Genomic DNA, 23579 nt, shown 5'->3' with positions numbered 1-23579 from the left:
ATTTTAACAAATTCTTTGACATAATTTAAGATGGCAGAAGATAATTTAATAGAAAAGTTCACTGTGTTTAAAACAGTCTAATGTTATGTGACATTATGTCAAAAAATCTGCACTGATTCATGATTGAAGAAAATAACTAATCACAAATTAAATTGGTAGTATCAACATGGCACAAAAGCCATCGAAAAAGGGCAAATTCAATCCGTTGCTCGACTTTTATTATGTAGTACCATAAAGGAAAGAGAAGCAAAAGTGAAAGATGACAAGTATTCGATCTTAATCCCGAATAAGTACAATAAACTGAATTAAATTTGGGAGGCAGACTTGATAGCACAAGTTCAATTACACTGCCAAAATAAACCAAATCATTATTCATCTGAATCTTCAAATCCACCAACTCAGTAGGATCAGTGATGTTCCTTCACCTCGAAAAGACCATCTGGACCTGCATTCACAAAATTTGCTTAATAGAAACCAGAAGGCATATGAGAGATTGCATATTGCATTTTTCGTCGAAAGCAGCACCAAGGTAAAAGAATTCTATGCAGTACACAAATCAACGTGTCAAATGAATACGTAAAAATACGTTAGAACACGTGTTGGCAGCAAGTCCTGGAGAGTTATATGCAGATTCCTTTACCCCCAATAAAATAAAAGATTCATGTAAAGTGATTTTCTCTGTGCGTCCCAGAAAGGCGCTCGAGTAAGAACTTATCGGCTGAAGCCCGAAAGTGATGACAATCATGACAATGGAGGAAGATAGAGCAGCAAAAGCAACTTGAGCGTTTCCCGCATTTAAATAAAAAGCCTAAGGGGGTGTTCTCTTTGTGTTTCAGTTTTGTGTTTTGAGTTTTGAATTCATTTTGAGTTTTGTATTTTGAGTGTTTGTTTTGAAATTGTTGAAAATGCGTTCTTTTTGTTAGGATCTCAAAACAAAAAAAAATAAATTTTTTTTTTTAAAATTTTGAGAATCACCACAACACCACCTCAAAACACCAAAAAAAAATAATAATAAATAAATTAATTTTTATTTTTTTTTTTTGAAATTTTGAGAATCACCACACTATCTCCTCAAAAAAAAAATTTTTTAATTTTTAATTTTTTTTTTAAATTTTGAGAATCACCACACCACCACCTCAAAAAAAAAAAAAAAAAAGAAGTGTTTCCCGCGTTTTCAATTTTTTCAAGTTTTACACTGAAAACGCCCAAAACGACAAAAAAGTCGTTTTGTGTTTTCTTCACAAATTTTTTTTCGTTTTCGAAAACGGGAAAGAGAACACGTTTTCACCGTTTTGAAAAATCGAAAACAGAAAACGACCCGAAAACGGTAAAGAGAACAGGGCCTAAGTTAAAGAATGCAAAATCCTATTTTGGTTAGTAAAAGTTTTATTTTGCTGTACAAGTACAAACACAATAATTCAAATCACATTCTGCAGGCAAGACACTTAAAACACAAACAATTAATTCTCAGGTTTCCTACTTTACACTTAATTCCACTGCTGCTTAAATCTTAGTTCTTGCTGGAATTCTTCAAGTAAATCATATAAAGCCCTGTATGGCGTAGATAAAAATTACACTTCTAGTAGATTTTGATAAAAGTTGATAAAATTTGAGGTTGAAAAGTTGTTGGTCAAATGAAATGTGTAGTTAAGTTAATGATTGATTTTGACTTGAATTTTAATCAAGTATTTAAGCTGCACCAAACAGGGGCATAAAAATATAGAACAAAATCTAAGCAGAAATTCTACCTAACGACATAGTTAAAACAAAGAAATAAAAATTTTAATCAGTTTGGCTGTTGATGTTAACAAACAACAGACAGATACTGCACAAAGCTAAATCTTTGAAAGCAAATTTAATCTGCTTGGATACTGTAGGCACTAATAACCCAAAAAACAGTAAATCCCTCTCCCCAAATTATAGAATCTATTGGGAGTTATCATTCGAGTTCCTGTTAATCATTATCAAAACTTATAAGATAGACCAAGAGACAGCTATTAATTATAAAGAAAAGCAACTTCAGCTTCTAAACATCGATGATGGTCTTTCTAGAGAATGTGGTGCATAGGAGATGGAATATATTTTCATCACCACAAGGGCGAATGTTTAATTGGGGTGGCCAGAATTTCTTCTTTCTCTAGTTCTGCATCTAATTCAATAATGTAAGATGATGGCATTAAAGTTGCTCTAAGTTGCCAGGTCAAAATGGGTTCAAATACACACTCAACCTATTCTGAAGGGTAAGTCTGCCTAAAAATTGATCCTTCCTACCCCTACCGTGGAAGAATAATGCTATTTTTGATGATATTCATCACACTGTGGGAACATGGTACATTGAATGATAGGTTCAATTAAATGTGGAGACATGAGACTCGTGTTATTGACATATCATATAATGGCATTTAAACGTGATGATGATCACAAGTGATGACAAATAGCATTCCTCACGGTAGAAACGTGTAGGTGACTCGTACAGTAGCTTTGATGTTTAACTGAAAGTAACATTCATAAGTTGCCAACAAAAGCAATTTGCCCATAGTGTTTTTTGTTTCTCAAGTTCTTCATCTGATTTGAAAAATTTATGGCAAAAGCATCAAAGTTGTCCAATGTTGCCAGGTCATCATGAGACATAAGGTCAATACACAATAATCTATTTTGAAGGATCAGACTGCCCCTATGGTTGGGTATTTGATAGTAGGTTAACATTTGACTGACTAACGGAAAAATAAGCATTCGTAAAGGTAGCATGTCAAAGAAATCTAGTTTTCAAACAATTACTTCAAAAAGCAACAGCCCAGAAAAGCTCTTTATACAATGTATGCAAGATGCCACCTATAACTATGATATGGGGAATTAAGAATAATGAGAACAAAGACAGATTCTAGTTCAAGTTAAGCTACATTATTCAAACAAGGGCCACACTTCACATTTGCAACCGAAGCTGCCATAAGATAAAAGCAAATGGAAATATACGAAGGCTGCCAAAAAAATATCTGAGACATGTAATGGAGGACATAAAACAGCCAACTATTATTAATGGCAGGATCACACAATGTGTACATCATAAAATTTTGACAGAAACTAAAAGGAGTTTTAATGAATATCTACAATAAACCCTATTTTTCATTTTTGCACATGGAAAATCAATATGAATTCATCCACAGCCATCTCTAAATACTAGGAACAATATTTTTGAATGTTGCTTGATCCTTGAAAAGTTCTAAATAAAGTTAAACTTGTATCTGTCCATCATTACACAATGTCGTAGTCCGAAATATTTGACAATGGTCAACATTTCAACAATACAAATGCAAATGTCTCATAAGGGGGAAAATCTATGGAAAGGGGAATTTCAGTATAACAAAGTAAAGAATAATAAGAACAAATGACAGGGAAACTTTTTTTCTAATTATAACTACAGCCAGGAATAACTGCCACAAAATATACGCTTCTCAATATCAGAAAATATATAAACACGCAGAAGCATACTCTTTACTGTATGAAAGCTTGTACAGCCCACAGAAACATCTATATAAAGTAAAACAAGCACTGAAAATATATTATAAATAAAATTGAAACAGAAATTTGCATAATATAATTAAAAAACTTACCCCAGGGGAACTCCTTGTTACGGATGTGCAAGTATGGGTATGACTGCACACAAAATGAGCATGATCAACAATATAAAACCCAGTTTTCGATCTAGTAAAATGAAAAAGAAGGGAGATATAAAGAAACTTACAGGAGGCTCTTCGTGGTGAGGATGACCCTTGGAAAGGTTAATGACTGCAAGAATACTGCAAGTTGCTATACCTGCATATGTTATCTTCTCCCACTTTGAAGCCTCGGCTACACACACGATCACCAAAACAATTTAAAAATAATTAACATACACCTAAAATCTGGAAAATTAATTTTCAATCGCATCCAGTATTTGAATCGCCAATACAATCATAAAAATCAATCTTCTAAAACTGCATACAGACTATGTTAATCTGAATGTAATGATGACCTAGACAGGGAATAGCCCAAAAATTCAAAAGTAATTTAAAATAATAAAATCCTGAAAAATCAATTTTCAATTTCATCCGTTATAAATGGAATGTTGTTTTAATTTATTAATACCAGCTTCATCGTGATGAACATGGGAAGCGAAGGTCCGTTTAGAAGCACTGGAGGAGCGTGGAGTAGATGCGCCGCCGCGGATGGCGGAGCGGAGGCCAGATCTCACAATTGCCGATGCCATTTTCGCGTCTCTGTTTTTCTCCTCTTTCTTTGTTGAGGTACTTAATTGATTTGTATTAACTTAATATTTGAGTGAGGAGTTATTGAAAATGGCCCTTTTAAGGCAGATGAAATTAGGGGTCTTAATCGAGTAGAGCGGCTCGTCAACTTGATTGTTCAGCCGGTAAAAAGATGGTTCGTGGGTGGTTTGAGCTCGTATTTGGACGAGCCTGAGCACGAGTTGAGTCGTGACCCGCTTGGCTCGCCTATGAGCTCGTGGGCTCGTAAAAAAGGGGGAACAAAAGAGTTAAAAAAAATTCTTGAGCTTGTGGGCTTGGCTCGTGAGTTCACAAGCTCGTGGGCTGAACCAAGCTCCACCCCCGAGTACTAGGCGAGCTCGTGGGTAGATGGGTCGAGCCAAACCTCCTTGATGAAGTGAATACAATAGTCCTTTTTGTTAAAATAATAGCATTGTGTTGCATTCTCAAATAGTGATTTGACATCATTTCAATTATACATTCTTCAATAAAATAATATTACATACAAATCTAAAAAAAAAATTTCATTTTTTAATTACATATTTTCCATCATTCTACTATTCAAAAATACATTCTTCCAAAATAATATGACTCAAACAAACACTTTAACTTTTACCTCACTAATAAACAAATTAAAGATTGGTATTAAAATAATAGTATTGGGTTATTTGTAAATAAATTTATATTTTTATCTCACTAATAACAAATTAAGGATTACTATTAAAATATTTAGCCCATGTTTAGTAGAGATTAAATTTTAATCTAAACTAAATTCAATAATTTTAATAATATATTTCGTTGGGTTCATAACTTTTCAATCACATATTTTATTAACTTTTATCAAAATTTACTAAAAATTTAATTTTAATCCACATTTAACAATGGGCTTAACTTCCTTCAGTATTCCAAAGAGTTAATACTGTTTATAAATTGTGAGCCATGCACTTTGGACATCTCCAAATTTAATAAAACTTCCCTTGAATATCAATTCCAAATAATATTTGGCGTTAAAACAAAACAGAAAATAAATAAATAATAAAAATCTAGTTAAAAATCACAACAAGAAACAGAGTTCATTATTATTTTAAATTCACATTAGTAGAACCTTACACAAAACTTTGCTAAGAAAATCCAATAGAACAAAATTCCAGTCGACGAGAAAATAATACAACGCATATTTACACTCTTATGATAAAATTACTTGGGATTTTGTAAATAGACGTTCCAACAGTTCATATACCAATTTCTTAAATGTTACGATAGGTAATATGAACATAACAGCCAAATAGATGGCCACCTTTTTAAATGGCCACGTCAAACACTCAGTTTAACACATAGGCCTAACTTAATAATTATTCACCACAATAGCATTTTTAACATTGAAAGACAAAAATACCCTTTATTTCAAAATTAATGTGGGATTTCGACTCCGACCGCCTCAGTCTCCTGGACTCGGACAACCCGGACCCTTCGATTTCACAAATGTTACGATAAGTAATATGAACATAACAACCAAATAGATTGCCACAAGCGGATAAGTGGAGAAAGGTGAAGCGCACAATTTGTTCTTCAACTACTCACGACTTAGGACATTAAATAGAGAATACATGTGATATACTTCCGATTCTTACAAATTCTTTGGTTGTATTTAATGATGATTCTAGGATTTCAGCTTATTAGATGTAGGCAAAAAGGCTTTGCAAAAAGCTATGATAAGGTTTATGTATGTTAGGCATGGAAAGTTGCAGCACGACGTCTAGAAATTAAGGGGAGGCAACAAGTATGATTCTGTATCAGACGCCAGTTTTCAGATATTGAGAGTTTAAGAGGGAGAGAGTTTAGCCTCTTGATTACTTGATAGTATCCTCTAGTTTTCATAGTAATACAAATATAAATTCGATGCAATTTGAATTCATTCAAACACAGCTATACTATAGTTGTTGGTTCGCCTTTTGATCTCACAGCTAGATCCATTGTTCCTATCAAAATGAAAGTGTCTTGAGATGTTCGAATTGCCATATGTTGTTCAATAAGCAAAGTTAATCTTGAGCATGATTTTTCAGCTTATGGACATTTAAGTATTTGTTCTAAAAGTACGTGTCTTAAGCTAGTGGAATTTGGACATATTGGAATATAAAAATGAGTAATGATATTCGTAGTGAAGACTGTCAATAGTCGCCCTATGTGACATACAATTGACAATTTGGTATTTGATATATAGATGTGGTAGTTATTTTTTGAATTATACATCAAATGAAAAACTGTCAAGTGTACGCCACATAAGACGACTGCTAGTAATTTTCACTGCAAATAGCATTATTCTATAAAAATTATGGATGTGAAAAAGGCAATAAAGTTTCACATGGTAAGCAACTAAATTATTGCTTGTGACTAATCCCTATCGGGTTTTGTGAAGTGCTGTGACTTGGGATCCTCATCATCAAGTCCCGTCATCCTCGCTGCCTTCATCTAACTTCTTGTCTTTAAAGATCAATTTTGGATGAATTAGGACTATAGAAGGTGAAGTAAAATTACTCAATATTGATAGAGAAATAGTTTTCCCAATGCACATCAAAAGTCCATGTAACCAATGTATTAATACAAAGTATATGATATCAATTTCATTATTTAATTGAAGTTTTACATACCCACTTAAAAATATACAATAATATATTCAATAGAGAGTTCATGAGTAGAAGAAATTGATTGCAGTTTATCATGAATAGCAAGTGTACAAGATATTTCCAATGGATAATGTTCGACACGAAAAATCTGTTGGAAATGGTTTGGTAATTAGTGAGTTGGGTCAAGTTTGAGCTCCAATTTTAGTGGAATCCATACATCGATTTTAACGGGACCGGGTATATTAACGTTCTACTCCATAAAATGATTAATGTGATATATTTATTTATCAAAAATTATTTAGAATTGAATAAAATATTTGATGTCAAACTAACTTACTTGAAACTAAAAACTAGTGAAATTTTTGATTGATTGAAAATTGCTAAATACTTGTCCCACATAGAAAATTTTGATATCATTTATATGGTGGAAGTTAGGCTATTGGCCCTAAGGGGTATTAATAGTCTTTGAAATGGAGGAGACTTTTATCCTATTAGGTTCGGTCCTAAATCCAATGCATGCGCTGTCGTTGTTCGTCCGGCACAGTACGAGCATGTAACTGGTTCGTGTTCAGGTGAGGGTGCGTCTTTGTACTATATTATCTTTTTGGATAATATTTATTTAAATTTTGGACCAGATTATAACTAATAAAATTGTAACTAATTTTAAATGAAATTTTTTATTTCCAATCTTTGGCTTTTCCTGGATATTTTTTGGTCTAGGTCGACAATTAACCAACTTAATAGATGTAGTGTTTCAATCTGAACAGAGATGTCTATTCGAATTTAAAGGCCTATTTGAACAGTGAGTATTATTATTCTGAAAAGGCTTGAAGGATGTTCGAATGCTAACGAACAAATCTATGATTGCCCATCCTGCTACTAGAATAAATACATCATTTTCATTACAAACTTCTACTTTGAATCTTGTTCTTTTTCTTGTTTTGATATTGTTCCCGAAGTAAAAAACACTTCATTGAGTGCATTAGAACTCCTGCAAATTACTGTACTACTTCCAGAGGAGAGGAAATCGTTCTTTCCTGGAGATGAATGCTGAACTATTTTCCTACCTTTGAAGGTAGCAAATTCATTTTAAGGAAATATCGTGAAGTGGGAGGGCTCGAATTAATATTTTGATCCTGTTGATCATCTCGTTACGCTGTTCAAATTGCATTAGGATTTTTCCATCGGTGTAGTATATTCAAATTGTTCGAATGATGAATTTATAGTCCAGTAACATCAATCTTAATATGAATTTATTATTCAAATGTATTCTGTTTCTACTTCTTCTTATTATTTATCTGGTGTATTCGTGAAGTATGCGAATGAATTGTGGGAATCTTTGGATACCAAGTAAAATCGAAGATGCCATCATGATGAAATTAATTGTCGCCCAATTTTTAGATTCCAAAATGGTTGACCACAAGATCGTCATATCCCAAGTTCAAGAACTTTAATTTATACTGATATCCATGTCGAATAAATGAAACTAAACGTATCATCTCAGGTTGCCATACTAATCAAGAAATTGCCCCCTTCTTGGAAGGACTTCAAAAATTACCTAAAGCATAAACATAAGAAAATAAAACTCGGCAATACCACATGGTCCAAAATGTGCAATAACATTTAGTAGAAATTATAGTAAATATTATTAGCATATAGTTACATTATTTGTATTTACGTTATTTTATATTTCTAAAAGGTAAACAAAATAATTAAATTGGCCAAAATCAAAATTTTATTCTTTGTCACGAAGATTTGGCCACGTTTAATACAATTCTTCCTTTATATCTGCAACCTAACAACACAAGTCCGAAAAGGTAAACAAAATAATTAAATTGAAATAGCAACCAAGCAAAAAACTAAATGTATAGAATAGTTCTTAGGAGTTGTCTGAGAGGCATTTTTTCTTCAAAAATAGAAGAATTCCTACCGTTGCTTGTCAAATCCAGCCCACAATTATTGACTTCATGTGTCTTGTCTTGTGTATGGCTTACAAAATCTCTATTTCTCATTCTCATTTTGCCAAGAATATGACCCAATCAGGGGCTTAATAATATAGAAATATATACTTACATCCTATTCTTTCACATAATTTTCTTCATTCCTCAGCATGATATTTGAGACTATATATTGACCAAACGCCATAAATTTTGAAAGGTTGTGGGATCAGAAATTTAGAACTCTGTCCTCTTAGATTGCAATTTGATTTTGGCAATTGCAAAGTGAGTATAAAGTCAAATTACTATTACGCATTAAAAGAGGCATGATTCAATAATCTTATGCATTGCACTATTATATACCAAAATTACCATTTAGCATAAGAAAAATAAAACATTAAATAACATCTAAAACTTATGAATAATGCTATCTACTACTACTGGTGCTAAACACTTTCATACGTATGATTAAGTGAAAAGCTTAATTAAATGTAGTAAAAAAATGGATTCATTTAACACCACCTAATGCCATCTAAATTGGTGTTCTAACATTACTACAGTTGGATATGAATGTCATTCTCAAGCAATTAGATTAGGAGTTAGTCATAAGTTTGCTATCTCTTCCTATATAACGAAAGTCCAAAAGTAATAAAATTTTGACAAAAGAAGAACTAGAAATTTAATTCACTTCCCAATGAAAAGGGAATGGGAAGGTTGGAATGAACGATTGTAATGCTTTCATCCAAGAATTAATATTTTATTTTCCATATAGCATAGAAGAGATATAAAAATGATTTTGAGAGTTAGAAGGGACTATGGATCGACCATAAGAAGCAAGAGGGTCAATCCCTAGGAGATAATGCTGCCCCACCTCCACAAGGTTGTTTGTTGCCTCCTTTTTTATGCTTCATGCATGCCTTGCAGTGCAGGCATCATTTCTACTCTATTTTTGCTATTTAGGGATAAATATATCATTACCACAATTTTTATTTCATCCACAACATTATAAGTACACACCAATTTAAAATAATTTTGATTAATACACTATAAAATTGTTTTACAAAAATAGCCATCATCTATTAAAAAGTAAATAAAATATATTTAGTACAACACACCCTCTCTATTTAGAACAAGAATAAAGCTAAACTTAGAAGATAAGTTTGATAGTTGGTTTACGGGTAAATAAAATTTTTTGACGTGTCTTTAATGAAAAGAAAAGGACTACACTGTGTGTACAGAAAGAGAGCTTCACAGAAGCCTTCCAGAATACACACAAACATGTGGGGCAGAAATTGTTGACAATATTTAATTTACATGAGTCCCACCTTTCATGTGAGCATCTATATGACTTCTGTACAAACATTTTCTGTACAAATGGTTTTTTCCAAAAGAAAAAGCATTTGGAGGGAAGTGAAATGAGAAACCCTGCTTTGGTAATTGAACCTCAAATTGTCAACCCTCATTTCACCCATTTCCCTCAAGCGTGAAATCTGGCATTTACTCCGGTGACTGCCCCCCGCCCAGCCAACTTCTCCACCTCCAACTATTTCCCACGTAAGAAGAAGACGAAAAATCATTTTTTTCGAAAAGCAGAAAACCCTCTAAGTAATGAGTTTGAGTGTTCAGTCTATCTTTCCCATCTTCTCGCTCTACGGCGTCAGTTAGTTCTCGCGTTCATTCTATCTTCCCCATCTTCTTGCTCTAAGTTGTGAGTAAGTGCAAAGATACTACCGCTAATCTCGTTTTTTGTGAATACTGTGATTATTTTGTTATCATTCTGTGATTATTTGCATATATGATTTAATATGTATGTGTATGTGATGATGAACTTAGAATTGTTTTCCATATGTGATGCAATGATTTTGAGCGCCACCGCCCATTGTCAGATTCATGAATTGTCTTCAAGATTTTAGAATACTTTTCGGTACAACATTAAATTGAATTTCTAGTAAACTAGAAGAGAGAGAGAAATGGACATATTCGAGAATTGGTTCATTTAGCACACCGATTAAGAAGTTGAGATTGTTTGAACACGCTCAAGAGTAGTAAATGCACCAGATAGATCTGGAGAAGTGATGGGATTTGTATTGCCTAGAATGAGGTAACTGAAAAGAATTTGAGCTCTCTCATTCAACAATTTGAAGGAATGGTCATATTAGTTAGCATGTTCTTATTGAAATTTCTTTTGCAAAAGTTGCCTCCCTTGACATGAAATTTCCATTGGTTTACTAAGTAGTAGGAACCAATTGTCTATGTGATGGCTTCATATGCTTTAAGACTTTCACTTGTGTGTGCCAGTGACTGTCATATACTTCGTTCTTGCTATAATGTGATAAATATCTATTGAATATAATTTTGCAGGTTGGGGAACAACAAGCAAATTGATTATCCACATACATAGAAATGCTGCAAAGATTCGAGAAACATATGCTGCAACTTATGGAGAAGATCTTCTCAAGGAGTTGGATAGTGAACTTCCAATTGATTGATAACGTGAATTTAGTTCAATTTTGTGCTTCTAGGGTGCTAATGTTCTACTGTGGTTTTGTGTATTTAGGATGATAATGTGCTTCTACATAGAGGCATTATTTTATATTTCCGTCATTAGTTTATTATTCTTACTGTCTTATGGTTTGTTAATTTTAACTAACTTGACAATTATGAGTGAAATTAGTTTGTTATTGCATTTGAATTTCTGGAAAACATTGCCAAGGTTTGGAGAAATATTTTTAGATAGCTCGCAAAATTCTTTCTTGCCATTCTAAGAGGAGAATCAACCAAAAACAATCAATTGAATGTCAAATTGAAGCACTAATTAATGCAAATACGAATTACTCAAAGAATGTATAAAATACAAACATCGATTGGGAGGAATTTAATCCAAACTCCGGCCAGGATAAATTAATCCCCACTTACATATGACAAAAGTTGAGATGTTAACTCGATCATCAAATAGAATACAAACACCAACTGGGATGAATTAGTCCCCAATTACATAAAATAACAGTTGGGATATTGGCTGGATCATCAAATAGAGTTTCATTTACCCAAATGCAATCAATGATTTAATTTCCTGAGGGGAGTAGTCCCAATCATCAGCATGAAGCTCGAGCAGAATAGTCAATAAATTCTAATCTTATTAATCCAAAACTCTTCAACAGTAAAATAATACATAGAATGAATCCCTATACAGATGGACTGCAATTCAGATAAACACAATGTCTCAGAAATTCAAAGTAAGAGGTAAATATTATACCATATTACCCAATTTAGTTACATAAAAGAAGATACAGGGTTACAAAGTATATGAAAAAACCTCGAAATTTCTGAAAACAATCATGGAACAACCTGAGTGGGATTAGGTGGTGGTTCTTGTATTTAGACATTTTTGAGCTGATTTCGCAGCAGCCGAAGTGAGGAGATTTTCGTCTGGTTCAATGCTTTTCAAAGGCTAGGCAAATGCTTGGGGATTGCAACAGGGGTTCGATTTTTTTTTAGTGATCTATGACGGCTGAATATGGAGAGGATTGTGGCGCCGAAATCGACTTCAAGTGAGGGTTTTGCAAGCTGGCTTCGGAGGGTCACAAATTTGGGAGAATGTAACCTGATGAGAAGGGGTTACGAGGTGCGGCCGGAGGTGGAAACGAGTCCACCGGTGTTTTGCCGCTGTTGTGAAGTGAAGGGAAGAGATAGTTTTGGAGAGGATTTCAATTTGGGGGATTGTTGGAGGAAAGAAATGACGCTTTGGCTGATTAACTCGCCTTTTTTCCTCTTTTAAATGTGCCACGTAGGCCCTATAAAGGACCTGTAAGAGGTCCCCTGTACACCAAGCGCGATCATTAAAACAATGATGTGAATTTTTTCTTTTGGGTTTGTAGTTGTTGGAAATTAAACCAGTTATGGACAAAATTCATGAAGTTGCTCCATATACAAAAATAAAAAGGTGAATTATTGTTTTCATATTCTGTAGAAGTTAATGTTTTGAATTGGGTTTGATCCTGAGTTTTCCATCAATGATTTAATTTTGAAGTTCTTTAGAGTTCTAAGGGGCTTAGAATTTGCTAACGGGAAATGGTTTTACTATGAAGGATTTAGTGATGTAGTCATGCATTGCACCAGGATTGATAAATAAGGAACTTGATGAACAACTTGAATTTCTTGTGGTAAGTGGTTGTGTAGAAGATAAATTCTAGTTGTAATGAGAATGCTGATTTTGTGAAGTTGCCAACAAGAGATTCTGAGAGAAGAAGAGAGGAAGTTGGCGGGAAAATTGTATCAGTTTTATTAATTACTTTGGCATGATACACGTGAATGTATATATATACAATGCAGCTAACTAAAGATGTACATAAAAGACTAAAGTAACCCTCTACTCTCTCAATAGATTTTTTTAGTTCTGATTATAATTTTTTATAGTTTTATGGAAATAATGAATAAAGAAACACGGTGCAAAAGTTAGTGGGGGTATTTTTGTTTTCTTGATTGAACACAGTGCTTTATGATATTTGAGCTGATCTTCTCACATTATTATCTGGTATAGTTCGACGAAAAAATTGTTCACCATATGCTGTTGAAAAAAAAAAAATTGTTTCTAGTGGAATTGTTTCGTATAAAAAAATACACTAACACCCTAATATGCAGTTTTACTTAATGCTATTTAAGTAAATTTGAAAAAAAATTAAAATTGTGGTGCACCTCATAAAATTCATCATGGTAATATAATTATCTTTTTTTTTCTTACTTAAAAGTAATTAATAATATTAAAGTTGCTCATTTCTAGTACAACACATCTTATTCCACCTCTTCAAACATTTTGTGATTTATCCAAAGGAACTGAGGCCCCCCATTTATAAGGCTAAGGTTAAGGGCACAGATGTTATATTGAATTATCCATATTGTTGTGTATGGATAATTCTAAACAATTAAGGTTTTGGTTAGTTACACAACAATATGGATAATTCTAAACATTATAGTCATTTTATCCACACTGCGTGGCATCACAATGATCGCACACCTATTTCTCACTCTCGGTAAGTTAACTTTATTTTTAATTATATTAACACTCGATATTTTTATTTCACACTATACTTTTTGCACTTCATTTTTACTCAAAATTTTAGCCTTATATGATGAACCCAAAAATTATATTTCTTGACATAGAAAATTCGAGGTATACACAAATAAGTATTGTCACCCAATCCGAGGAAGCACAAATTTTGTGATGGTGTTCGAAGAGGAAGTTGAAGTTTTCATAATTGAGTTCGAGCCATATAGTGAAATCAATTTATATTTTTAAGTGAAAGGCAAAGTTAAATTTTGAATGATAAACGGAAAATGGTACAAAGCCATTGAATGCAAGCAAATCAAGGCATCATAAGTTGTAATTAATACGCCATTAAATCATTATTCTAACGCTTTCAAATACCACATTATTTATAGATTGGCGATTGCCGTCGATTTTCTTGCAACTTTTTTATTGATAGAAAAGATTTTTCTTCAACTTGTCAATTTTTCATGTTGAAATTAATTTGCTTATGGCGTGTGGACAATCCCATTTAACACCACTATTCCATGATTTGTCTATTTACATTAGTCAACAACATTAAAACGTGCTAGCTACTTTGTACTAATGAAGAAAATATTAAACCAAATTCACTTAAATTTTCAAACCGACTTAATACACTTATGGCTCGTAGAAATGTCAAATTTGTAACAAAACGTCCGATTGTCTCTATCAATATCACTAGTATCACATAGCTAAACAAGAATAGGCACTTGTACTAAGGATACATACTATCAATTGGGCAAATCAATGCAATTTCAAGAACTACACAATTAATTTTTCGACGAAAAAATCACGTCATTTTCTTGGTCAGGTTTTGGCTTCGTCTTGCCTAATCAGATGAATGGAAGGAAATGCCAACAAATACAGTATAATAGTATGTGTAATAAATAAGGAAAACTAAATGACTTTGAATCCATCACAAATATAACTACAACATAAACCAGGTTGGTGAATGCCATTAAATTGAGATGGATTCATCACACGGTCTATTTGTAGATATAAGATACCAAATATGTCTACAGATATCTTTTTAATTTCAAATTCTAAGCTAATTTATAAGTGATTTATATGATTAAATTCTATTTTCAACTTAAATCACAATTCGTTTCTATCTATTTATAAATTAGACGATAATAAATTTTCGCCAAATTGAGGCTATCAATAAAAGTAGGGAAAATTGTAGCAGTAATCCCTAATCTTTTCATTTTTTGTATACTTTACCATAACTTTCATTTTGTATCGACGAAAGTCCCTAACATTTCATAAATATGCACTTGAGGTCCATCTAGACGGAAACCGTCCAAAATACCATCAAATAACCGACAAAATTCTTTGAACTATCTGTTACCACAACAGTTTAATTTGATATTGATACGTTTCTGGGCGATTTTATTGAATGTTGATTCCTTAATTTTGTCGATCAACTGATAGTGCTTTGGACGGTTTTCATCCAAATAGACCTCAGGTGCATATTTATGAAATGTTAGAGATATTCGTTGACACAAAATGAAGGTTACGATAAAGTTTGAAAAAAATGAAAATATTAGGGCCCGTTGCTGTAATTTTCCCGTAAAAGTAATACCAAATAAGTAAAAAGAAAAACTTATTCCTCAAGAAAAAATGAAAAATCTCTCTTGAACAAAAATGGAGTTTGGTCAATTAATTATTTCTATGCCTTTGATGATCAACTTCTAGTATGATGAAAATCAAACCACGAATCTACATCAAGAACAACATTCTCAAGATTATCCGGAAATCCAAGCGAGTCCACCACATCCTCCGTGCTCCACCCCGCACTCAATAATCTCTTCGACAATACCCCCACTTGCCACCCCACGCACTTCTTATTGAATGATTCATCAGTATTGGTACTATTATCATCTTCGTTATCAAACTCATCACAGCCGTCCATCATCATCATCTCCCTTACATCCTCTTCTTTCCACCCTCCATCCCTTAATCTCCGAAATATCTCCTCCAAACATACACCCAAGTGCCCACTCCGCTTTTAATGTAAGATATGTCTATCCATTTCAAAAAAACTTGTGTACGTGTAAGTATTTGATAGAAGAAGAATAAATTTGACTTCTTGGTGCACATTGACTAGATTTGAATAATAAATAATGATATTTAACACTGGTACTATAGTATTAGTCTACGTGACATTATATGATAGGTTCAATTAAAAGGTTAAATTATGTGCATTTTATTTAATAACACTTAATACTACATAAATCGATGTTTCAACAAAGTTGCACTAGCGTAATTCTAAAATAAATGTATTTGACCCCACTAAGATTTAACGCATAATTAGATTCTAAGTTCAACTAGTCATGCATTCAATATGAAAAGGGAGAAAGGAAAAGAAGTCGACCTTCATTTAATAGAGCGTGTTTAAAACATAATCTAAACCATAGTTTTCAAGATAGGATTTTTAATTGATACGTCTAGAGAGTTAAAGGGTGTGGAAAAAATAAATAAAAAGTAGAAGAAAGGGAAACATTTGGCAAGTTTCTAGAAAACTAAAAATTAAATGTCAAATCTCTTTAGAACAAGCCTATATCATAATTTGTTTGTATTTAGATCCGTATTAATCATTATGTAATATAAAAACTTTTAGATTAAATGACTCGTAAAGTAATAAGTTAAGAAACTTTTATAGTTAATTTTTCACACAAAAATCCAATTATCGAATTTCTTATTAAACTTAAAAAGTGGAATTCATTTTTAATGAATGTTTGGCTAAAGTTGGATGGCCGATTTGATGCCGACATTGTTATAAATAATTGCAATAAATTGGTCTATCTATAAATTATATATGCATGCCGGCGTTACTTATTAATTCAGCGACAAAATTTAATAGAATTTATTTTTCATAAATTATGCAAGCAATAACCAGAATTCGTGGTACTACTTTGACTCAGTACACTCACGATCAAGACAAAAAGCAAAGCATGGAGACAACTTGGTCTGTTGGCTGGCTTCTACATAGGATTTTTTTCCTGACTCCACGTATGTTAGAAGGTAAACCGTAAAAGTCATTTTCTCATCTCTTAAGGAATTTTCAAGCCAATCGTGACATATTTCTAATATTTTGAAATATATCCCATGATTGGTATTTTATGGGGCCCACAATTTTTAACTATACGCTTGATTAATTTTTATCAAAATCTATAAAAATCTGATTTTGATTCACATCAAACGAGGGCATAATAACTTATGAATTGAATAAAGAATATCGTGATAAATTATAATACTTGAAGCAGTTTGGAAGCAACATTTGTTCTACTATTGAAGAGTGCATAACCACATGAATAAGCTCACGTTAATCCATCAATTTGAGATTGAATTCGATATTTTTCTTGGGAGGTATTTGGAAGAAATTGGAATAGAATAAGATCAATTCATATAGAAGAAAATGTTTTCTATTAATTTGAACGTTGTACCTATATGATAGGAAAAGAGGGAGAGGAAACAAACCGAAGATTTCCCATAATACTTTTAATCGAAAAATCAATCAGATTGATTTCAATGTATAAATAGGATGATACAGAAGAGAATTCTAATGTTACTACTATACTGACATTTTATAGAAACAATTACTTGTAACTACTTGATAATATTATCTATTTGATAATCAAGATAGTGGTCTAATACAATATGTGTAGTTATAGAATTGAGCTATGGAGAGCCCTACTTAGCGAGACAATAGAGCACTAGGATTTGCACCGATAGAGACAATATGTGCACTTGTAGAAGTCTGATCATTAGCATTTGTTGCCCAACCGGCATTAGAAAAGGCATGTAAACGAATGGGAGAACACGGATGAAGGAATGTGCCAAGATGCATAGTTTCATAGATATAATGGAGACGTCGCTTTACATACATCCAATGCTATGACATAGGCCGATCCATAAATTGAATAGGTTATTGATAGAGTGAGCGATGTCAGGCCGTGATATTGAAAAATGTGAAGTACATGGTGATACTCAATAGCATCATGCAAGTTCATACCATCACCCATCGGTGATGTGAATATTAATAGAAGTGTGCATGGCTGTCCAAACTTGTTTTTCTTGACGCATATAAGTTAGGCACAATAAGTCATAAAAGACAAAGGAACAAGCTAAACACCAAGGAAGAAGAAGAGAGTGTCCCTTAGTCTTTGAGAGAAATTGATGTCCCACCTACGAGAAAAACTGATCAATATCGAATTTACTTGTAACAATAATGTAGGAATGTCAATTGGGCTCATCGACTTGGGTAAAAAAAAACCCCGAGCCGGCTCGACTCGAGGTTCGGACCGAGCCCCATTTTGAGGTTTCGAGCCGAGCCCAAGCCGGCCTGTGTATCTTGTCGACTTGAGCTCGAGCCTTAATTAAATTAAAAATTCAAAACATCAGGCGGTTGCCTTTCTTAAGACAGCCGAGTGCCATATAAAAATAAAAAAAGAAAGAAAGAAAAAAAGAGAGAAAAAATTGAGTCGGCCCCGCCCGACTCAACTCAATAAGGCCCGAGCCGAAGCTCAGGCCGAGCCTTTTTCTTTTCTTTTTTTGTCGAGCTTTTGCTAGGCTCGGCTTGGGCTTGAAAAAAGCCCGTTTGATTTTACTCGAGTCGAGCCTTGAGTTTCGACTCACGAGCCAACTCGACTAGTTGACATCCCTACAATAATGTCATCGACATAGACAAGCAAAAGTGTCCTACCTTGAGTCAAGTTGTACATAAATGCAGATGTGTCTAGTTTAGACTTTATAAACCCATTGCCAAGTCGAAAGTTTTGTAGTTCATTGTACTAAGCCCTAGGAGACTATATTAGTCTATAAATAGATTTTCTAAGACGACTGTCATAATTGGTTATGTTTGATCAATGAAACCCAAATGTTGAGATATATAAACATCTTTAGCAAGGTTACCTTGAAGATACTTATTCTCAAAAAACAAACAAACAAATAAACACATTTCCTGTATTTTGAAAAAAGCTAAACAGCACAATACCCCTTATCAATTAGCCAGACTATTGAAAATCTCCAACCTTTTGGAAACAGCATAAAACGTCCATATTTGAAACGTTTTATGCGGAATACCCTAATGTCAACCTCCATCCATTATGCCATTAAATTTCAATAGAAAATGGGAAAAATAAGAAGGGCAAAATCAATATTCCCTCTTCTCTCATTAAGTATGAGATAAGGGAGGTAATATTACCACCACAATTTTTATTTTATATATCACATTTTAATTACAGTTAATCTTTTTAATATTTGCTCATTGTAGCAATCATGTTCTAAACTTTTTTCGTCGAATTCTTTTCTTCAATCTTTCATTAATTAGTGTGTATCGTTCTTAATGATGATTTATATTAAAATATTTTGTTTTCATGCTTTAAAATGAGGGAAAACTATTTTTCGCACTTTTTATTTATTTAGTTTTTAAAAATATAATGGAAAAATAAATTATTCTTCACTATTTAAACCGACTTTTGGATCTAAATTTATTATTAATTAAATAATAGAAAGTTTAATGATAATAATGATATGAAAAACATTGGGACATAAATGTTATAATAAATAAAGATCAAGAACCTTAAGTGCAATTAAAATGTAGTGCAAAAAGTAAAAATTGTGGTGTGAATATAATTATCCATTAAATAATATAAACAATTTCTAAGTTTGACACAAATTCCAGTAGAAACAGAAAAGTTCTTAATTCTCTAGATTTCATTTACAAGTGAATTTAAATCCAAAACCCAAAAGAGGCAAGAATTCACTGAATTCTAACTAATAAAATGTTTGGGTAACTAGAAAATTTATCAGCGTTGGCCCACTTCTTCAATTAAAACCTTTCCTCAAAATCTCTTCTCATTCCACAAAATTATAAGGAAGTATTCAATTGACTTTTAATGACTTTTTGAGATTTAAAAAATTTAAGGATATTCAATTGAGACTTCTTTAAAACTTTTTAAAAGTATTGATTATTTAATTGAGACTTTTATATACTTTTAAGAAGTCTCTAAAAATCAAGATGTATTCAATTAAAATTTTAAAGACTTTTAAAAAGTCTCTAAAAGTTACGGTATATTCAATTGAAACTTTTTAGAAATTTCCATAAGTCTTGAGATATTAAAATTTTAATGATTTCTAGAAACTTTTATAAAAGTTTCGAGTACTAATTTTTAAGCATAAAGTATTCGTATAAAATCTTAAAATTTGTCATTCATTGAAATAATTATATTGTAATATGGTTAAAATCATTCAAAATTAATTTTTAGGTGATGTGATATTTAATATATTATATATTTAACAACAGAATGGATGGAGGCTGACAATAAGGGATATTATGGACAAAACGTTTCAAACAGGGATGTTTTGTTCAATTTTCAAAAGGTATGGGGGTTTCGATAGTTTGGCTAATAGATTGGGGATATTGTAATATTTCATCTTTTAAAAAATAGCAAACCAAATGCGCTCTAAACATTCAAGAAATGGACCCACACATATAATGTAGTAAAGCCGCCTAATATGTTTAGGTCAAACCAAATAAATGAACAGGCCCATTATTGCAGCTCCCAATACTCAAGAGAATCAAATTGAAAATTTCCACCCCACTTGCTAGCAGATAACATCCCTACACACTTCTTGCAAACAAGTCCGAAGAAAAGGATTCTTTATGCCAAAATATATCTATCGAAAATTAGGGAGATTCCCTATCGGTTTACATTTCCTGTCGTAGTACCAATTTAAGTAACTACCTTCAAAATCAGGTAGTTAAAATTGGAAGTAATATTCGGTTAGCCATTGCCATTTTTGGGGACGATCTTTTAAACAAAGACTATACACATCTACCAATTCCATTGTTATGAACAAATCCCCTCTAAATGCGACGAAACAAACCTTCTTAGCCAATGCCTCTACACCGTCATTGGATCCATATGAAGTTGAATGCTCTAACTAAATCATCCTTCCTTCAAGAAAATTTGAATTTAATCATCTCTATATCTAAGAAAGCACTGTGGTTGAGAAAGATATTGCTTCTATGGGCGCATTTGAAGGTATTTTGTTGCCTATTTGGATGAAAATGTGGGAAGTTCATCATTTGAAAAAGAAATCAATTTCCTTGTATTTCAAAATGAACTTTGAGAAAGAATGGGAGAAACAACGCCGAGGGACTAGAACTAATGTATCATCCTTGCAATCAATCTTGTCGCAGCTTGTCGTCGAAGTAAAAGCTAGCAAATATGGAATAAAACAGATTTATGTATAGAATCAAATATGCAGTATATACTGACAAAAGTATTAAGTTGTTTGAGGAAAAATCAAGTCAAATCAGGATCAACTAGGACATAATAAAGCATTGGGTACACTTTGATCACGGACCATTGGATTAATTTTCATTTCTCTTACCATTGCCCTTTTTGTGTCTACTTCTAATTCATTTCAATTGTAGTCTTATTTGGAGTTAATCTGAAGTGATTTTGGAGTTAAAAAGAAGTGCTTTGTACTTGCTTCTCTCTTGGCAGTTTTTGACTTCGTCCCCCTCTCACTTGTAAATTAATATTTTAGCAAAAATAAAAAAATAAAAAATAAATAAAAAATCATTGAATATTTTTCTAATTAAAAAAATAAAATTATGATACATAGAGCCATTTGGAAGCCATATTTGTTCTTCTCATTAAATGATTTAAAAATAGAATGATACATAATAGAGACATTACTTGTATTTCTACACTTCAAATTTTATTTTCTTATTATACTTCATTAATTTTACGGTTGGAGATCTATGCTAGCCAACTTTTGTTTGTTTAACATGTAAATTGTCTCGTAGATATATCTAATTGGGAGGCAAAGTTATAAGTAACATAGACATTTTCATATATATGTATACAGGTGTCAAAATTGATAGATTAGTTCAGCCGGACAAGAAATGGAAAAACTTAGATCAAGCCAATCAACTCTTATTTTTCCTTCTTTTTTATTTATTGCGTTGTTTGAAACGATTTTTGGTGGAAAATTATAAGAAGATATCGAAAATTTACAACAGCGGTGAACTAAAAGTTGCCAAAACAATAGCAATGAAATCGTTGATTTTGGTCGATGTGGACCCATCAATATTTCAGTTCAAATAAACCATAAACTTTGGAAATTGTTCGATTTAGGTTTCGATTAATTGTTAAAAAATGCTAGAAATAAACTTGAACCCTTCATCTAATTTTTATTATTATTATTATTATTATTATTATTATTATTATTATTATTATTATTATTATTATTATTATTATTATTATTATTATTATTATTTTTTACAAAATCCTTGTCTTACCCAAGATTGATTTGTTAGTTCAATTTATACTTCAAGAAGTTTACTTGCTAGTTGGCTTTTATTGAAGATTTATTAATTAGACAAATTAGTGTATAAGTCAAATACTTATAAGTACTAGTGAATGCACGTGCGTTGCACATATAGTGGTTGATATAACGTAATTAACAATGTTGGATTTTGATTTTGTGGGATTTTAGTGGAAAATGAAACATACATTGAATGAAGATTACATTCGAATATATAAACAAATCATAATCAGTAGTATACTCCAAATTTGTACCAATCGTGACTTCAATGCCACTATTAATGTATTCTCTAGGTGACCTGGAGTATGACTACCTAGTTTGCCGACCATTTGAGGTTTTCAATCTGAATGGAAGAATAAAATTAATTGTATGAAATCTCCTCAAAATTTAGTTACGAAATTAACTATTGCTTGACATTTATCTACTTCGATTTTCTTCCAGCATAGGAACAAATCATAAGTTAGCTCAAGAAAGAAAATATCAATGCCAAGATCATACGAAATTTATGCCCTTGTGTTCCTTCATGTAACCAAATACACCTTGCTCAAAGAAAATCCAATATTATAATGAAACAGCGAGAGTTGGAGAGACGCATAACTTTTTGCAATTGGAGACAGAGTATTCATGTCATGACACAATACTACTTCCTATAATCAGTAAGTACACACAAGTAAATGTTGAAGATCAAATCTAACAGCTGAAGCAACATGGACGAAGATCTTGAAATTAAGTATTGCCGCCACCTATATGGGAAAAATGTGCATGTGAGAAAATAAATTTAGTCAGTTATTGGTAAGAATCAGTGGTACCTATTAATCTAATAAAACGTTCCATCTTCAACGGTTGCTCAAAGTAGCATTAAGACATACAATTTCATTCTAACTGTTGCGTGTTGTCACACATGTCCTACCCACCTGGGCCAATGGTCCACTCAACCTGATCTTCGTGGCATTCTTGCCCAGGTGGCACACATTGCCGAGGTGGGTTATATCCGAAGTACTTCAAACCAAGGTCCATCCGCCGAGGTTCCTCGATCCGATGTACTCTGCTGAAGTCCAACTACCGAGCCCCATGACCCGAAGCATGGAACCTATTGAATTTAGCTGAAGTCTTCAAGTGGAAGTTTTTGTCATATGGTCGAAGTCCCGAAACTGATGCGCGAGCCTCTTAACCACAAGGAGCTTCCTCCACAGTCATTTCTCCCAAGAGATCGCCTGCTCAGAGATCTTATTCGAATGACTGATGGAACGTTTATCACAAGCATAAAGGTCAAGTCTTGTCACTAGTATGGAGGAACTGCGCAAGCAATAAATGCGCCGCAAGTTAGTAAGTCAAGCCCCATACCTAA

General features: G+C 32.7%; 1 protein-coding gene across 1 annotated transcript; it reads right to left on the bottom strand.

Annotated features, from left to right (window-relative positions):
• Positions 1-123: 123 nt before the first annotated feature.
• On the bottom strand, positions 124-4337 carry LOC111365434 (cytochrome c oxidase subunit 6a, mitochondrial-like). The gene is made up of 4 exons (XM_022985977.1): positions 4126-4337; positions 3743-3849; positions 3612-3654; positions 124-445 (listed from the first exon to the last, which is right to left on the bottom strand). Exons 1-4 carry the CDS (start codon positions 4244-4246, stop codon positions 408-410), a joined length of 309 nt encoding a protein of 102 aa, XP_022841745.1. The 5' UTR covers positions 4247-4337; the 3' UTR covers positions 124-407.
• Positions 4338-23579: the final 19242 nt, after the last annotated feature.

The sequence above is a fragment of the Olea europaea genome, chromosome 17 (assembly GCF_002742605.1).
Source record: "Olea europaea var. sylvestris chromosome 17, O_europaea_v1, whole genome shotgun sequence".
In the NCBI taxonomy this organism is placed as follows: Eukaryota; Viridiplantae; Streptophyta; class Magnoliopsida; order Lamiales; family Oleaceae; genus Olea; species Olea europaea.
Note: the sequence above shows the minus strand (reverse complement) of the source record. Positions and strands in the feature narration are given on the sequence as shown.

Coding starts and splice junctions, on each gene's coding strand:
- LOC111365434 (XM_022985977.1), bottom strand. CDS start 4,246: ATGGCATCGGCAATTGTGAGATCTGGCCTCCGCTCCGCCATCCGCGGC. Junction 3,655..3,742: donor CTCACCACGAAGAGCCTCCT/GTAAGTTTCTTT, acceptor TTTTGTGTGCAG/TCATACCCATACTTGCACAT. Junction 446..3,611: donor TAACAAGGAGTTCCCCTGGG/GTAAGTTTTTTA, acceptor TTGTGAATGCAG/GTCCAGATGGTCTTTTCGAG.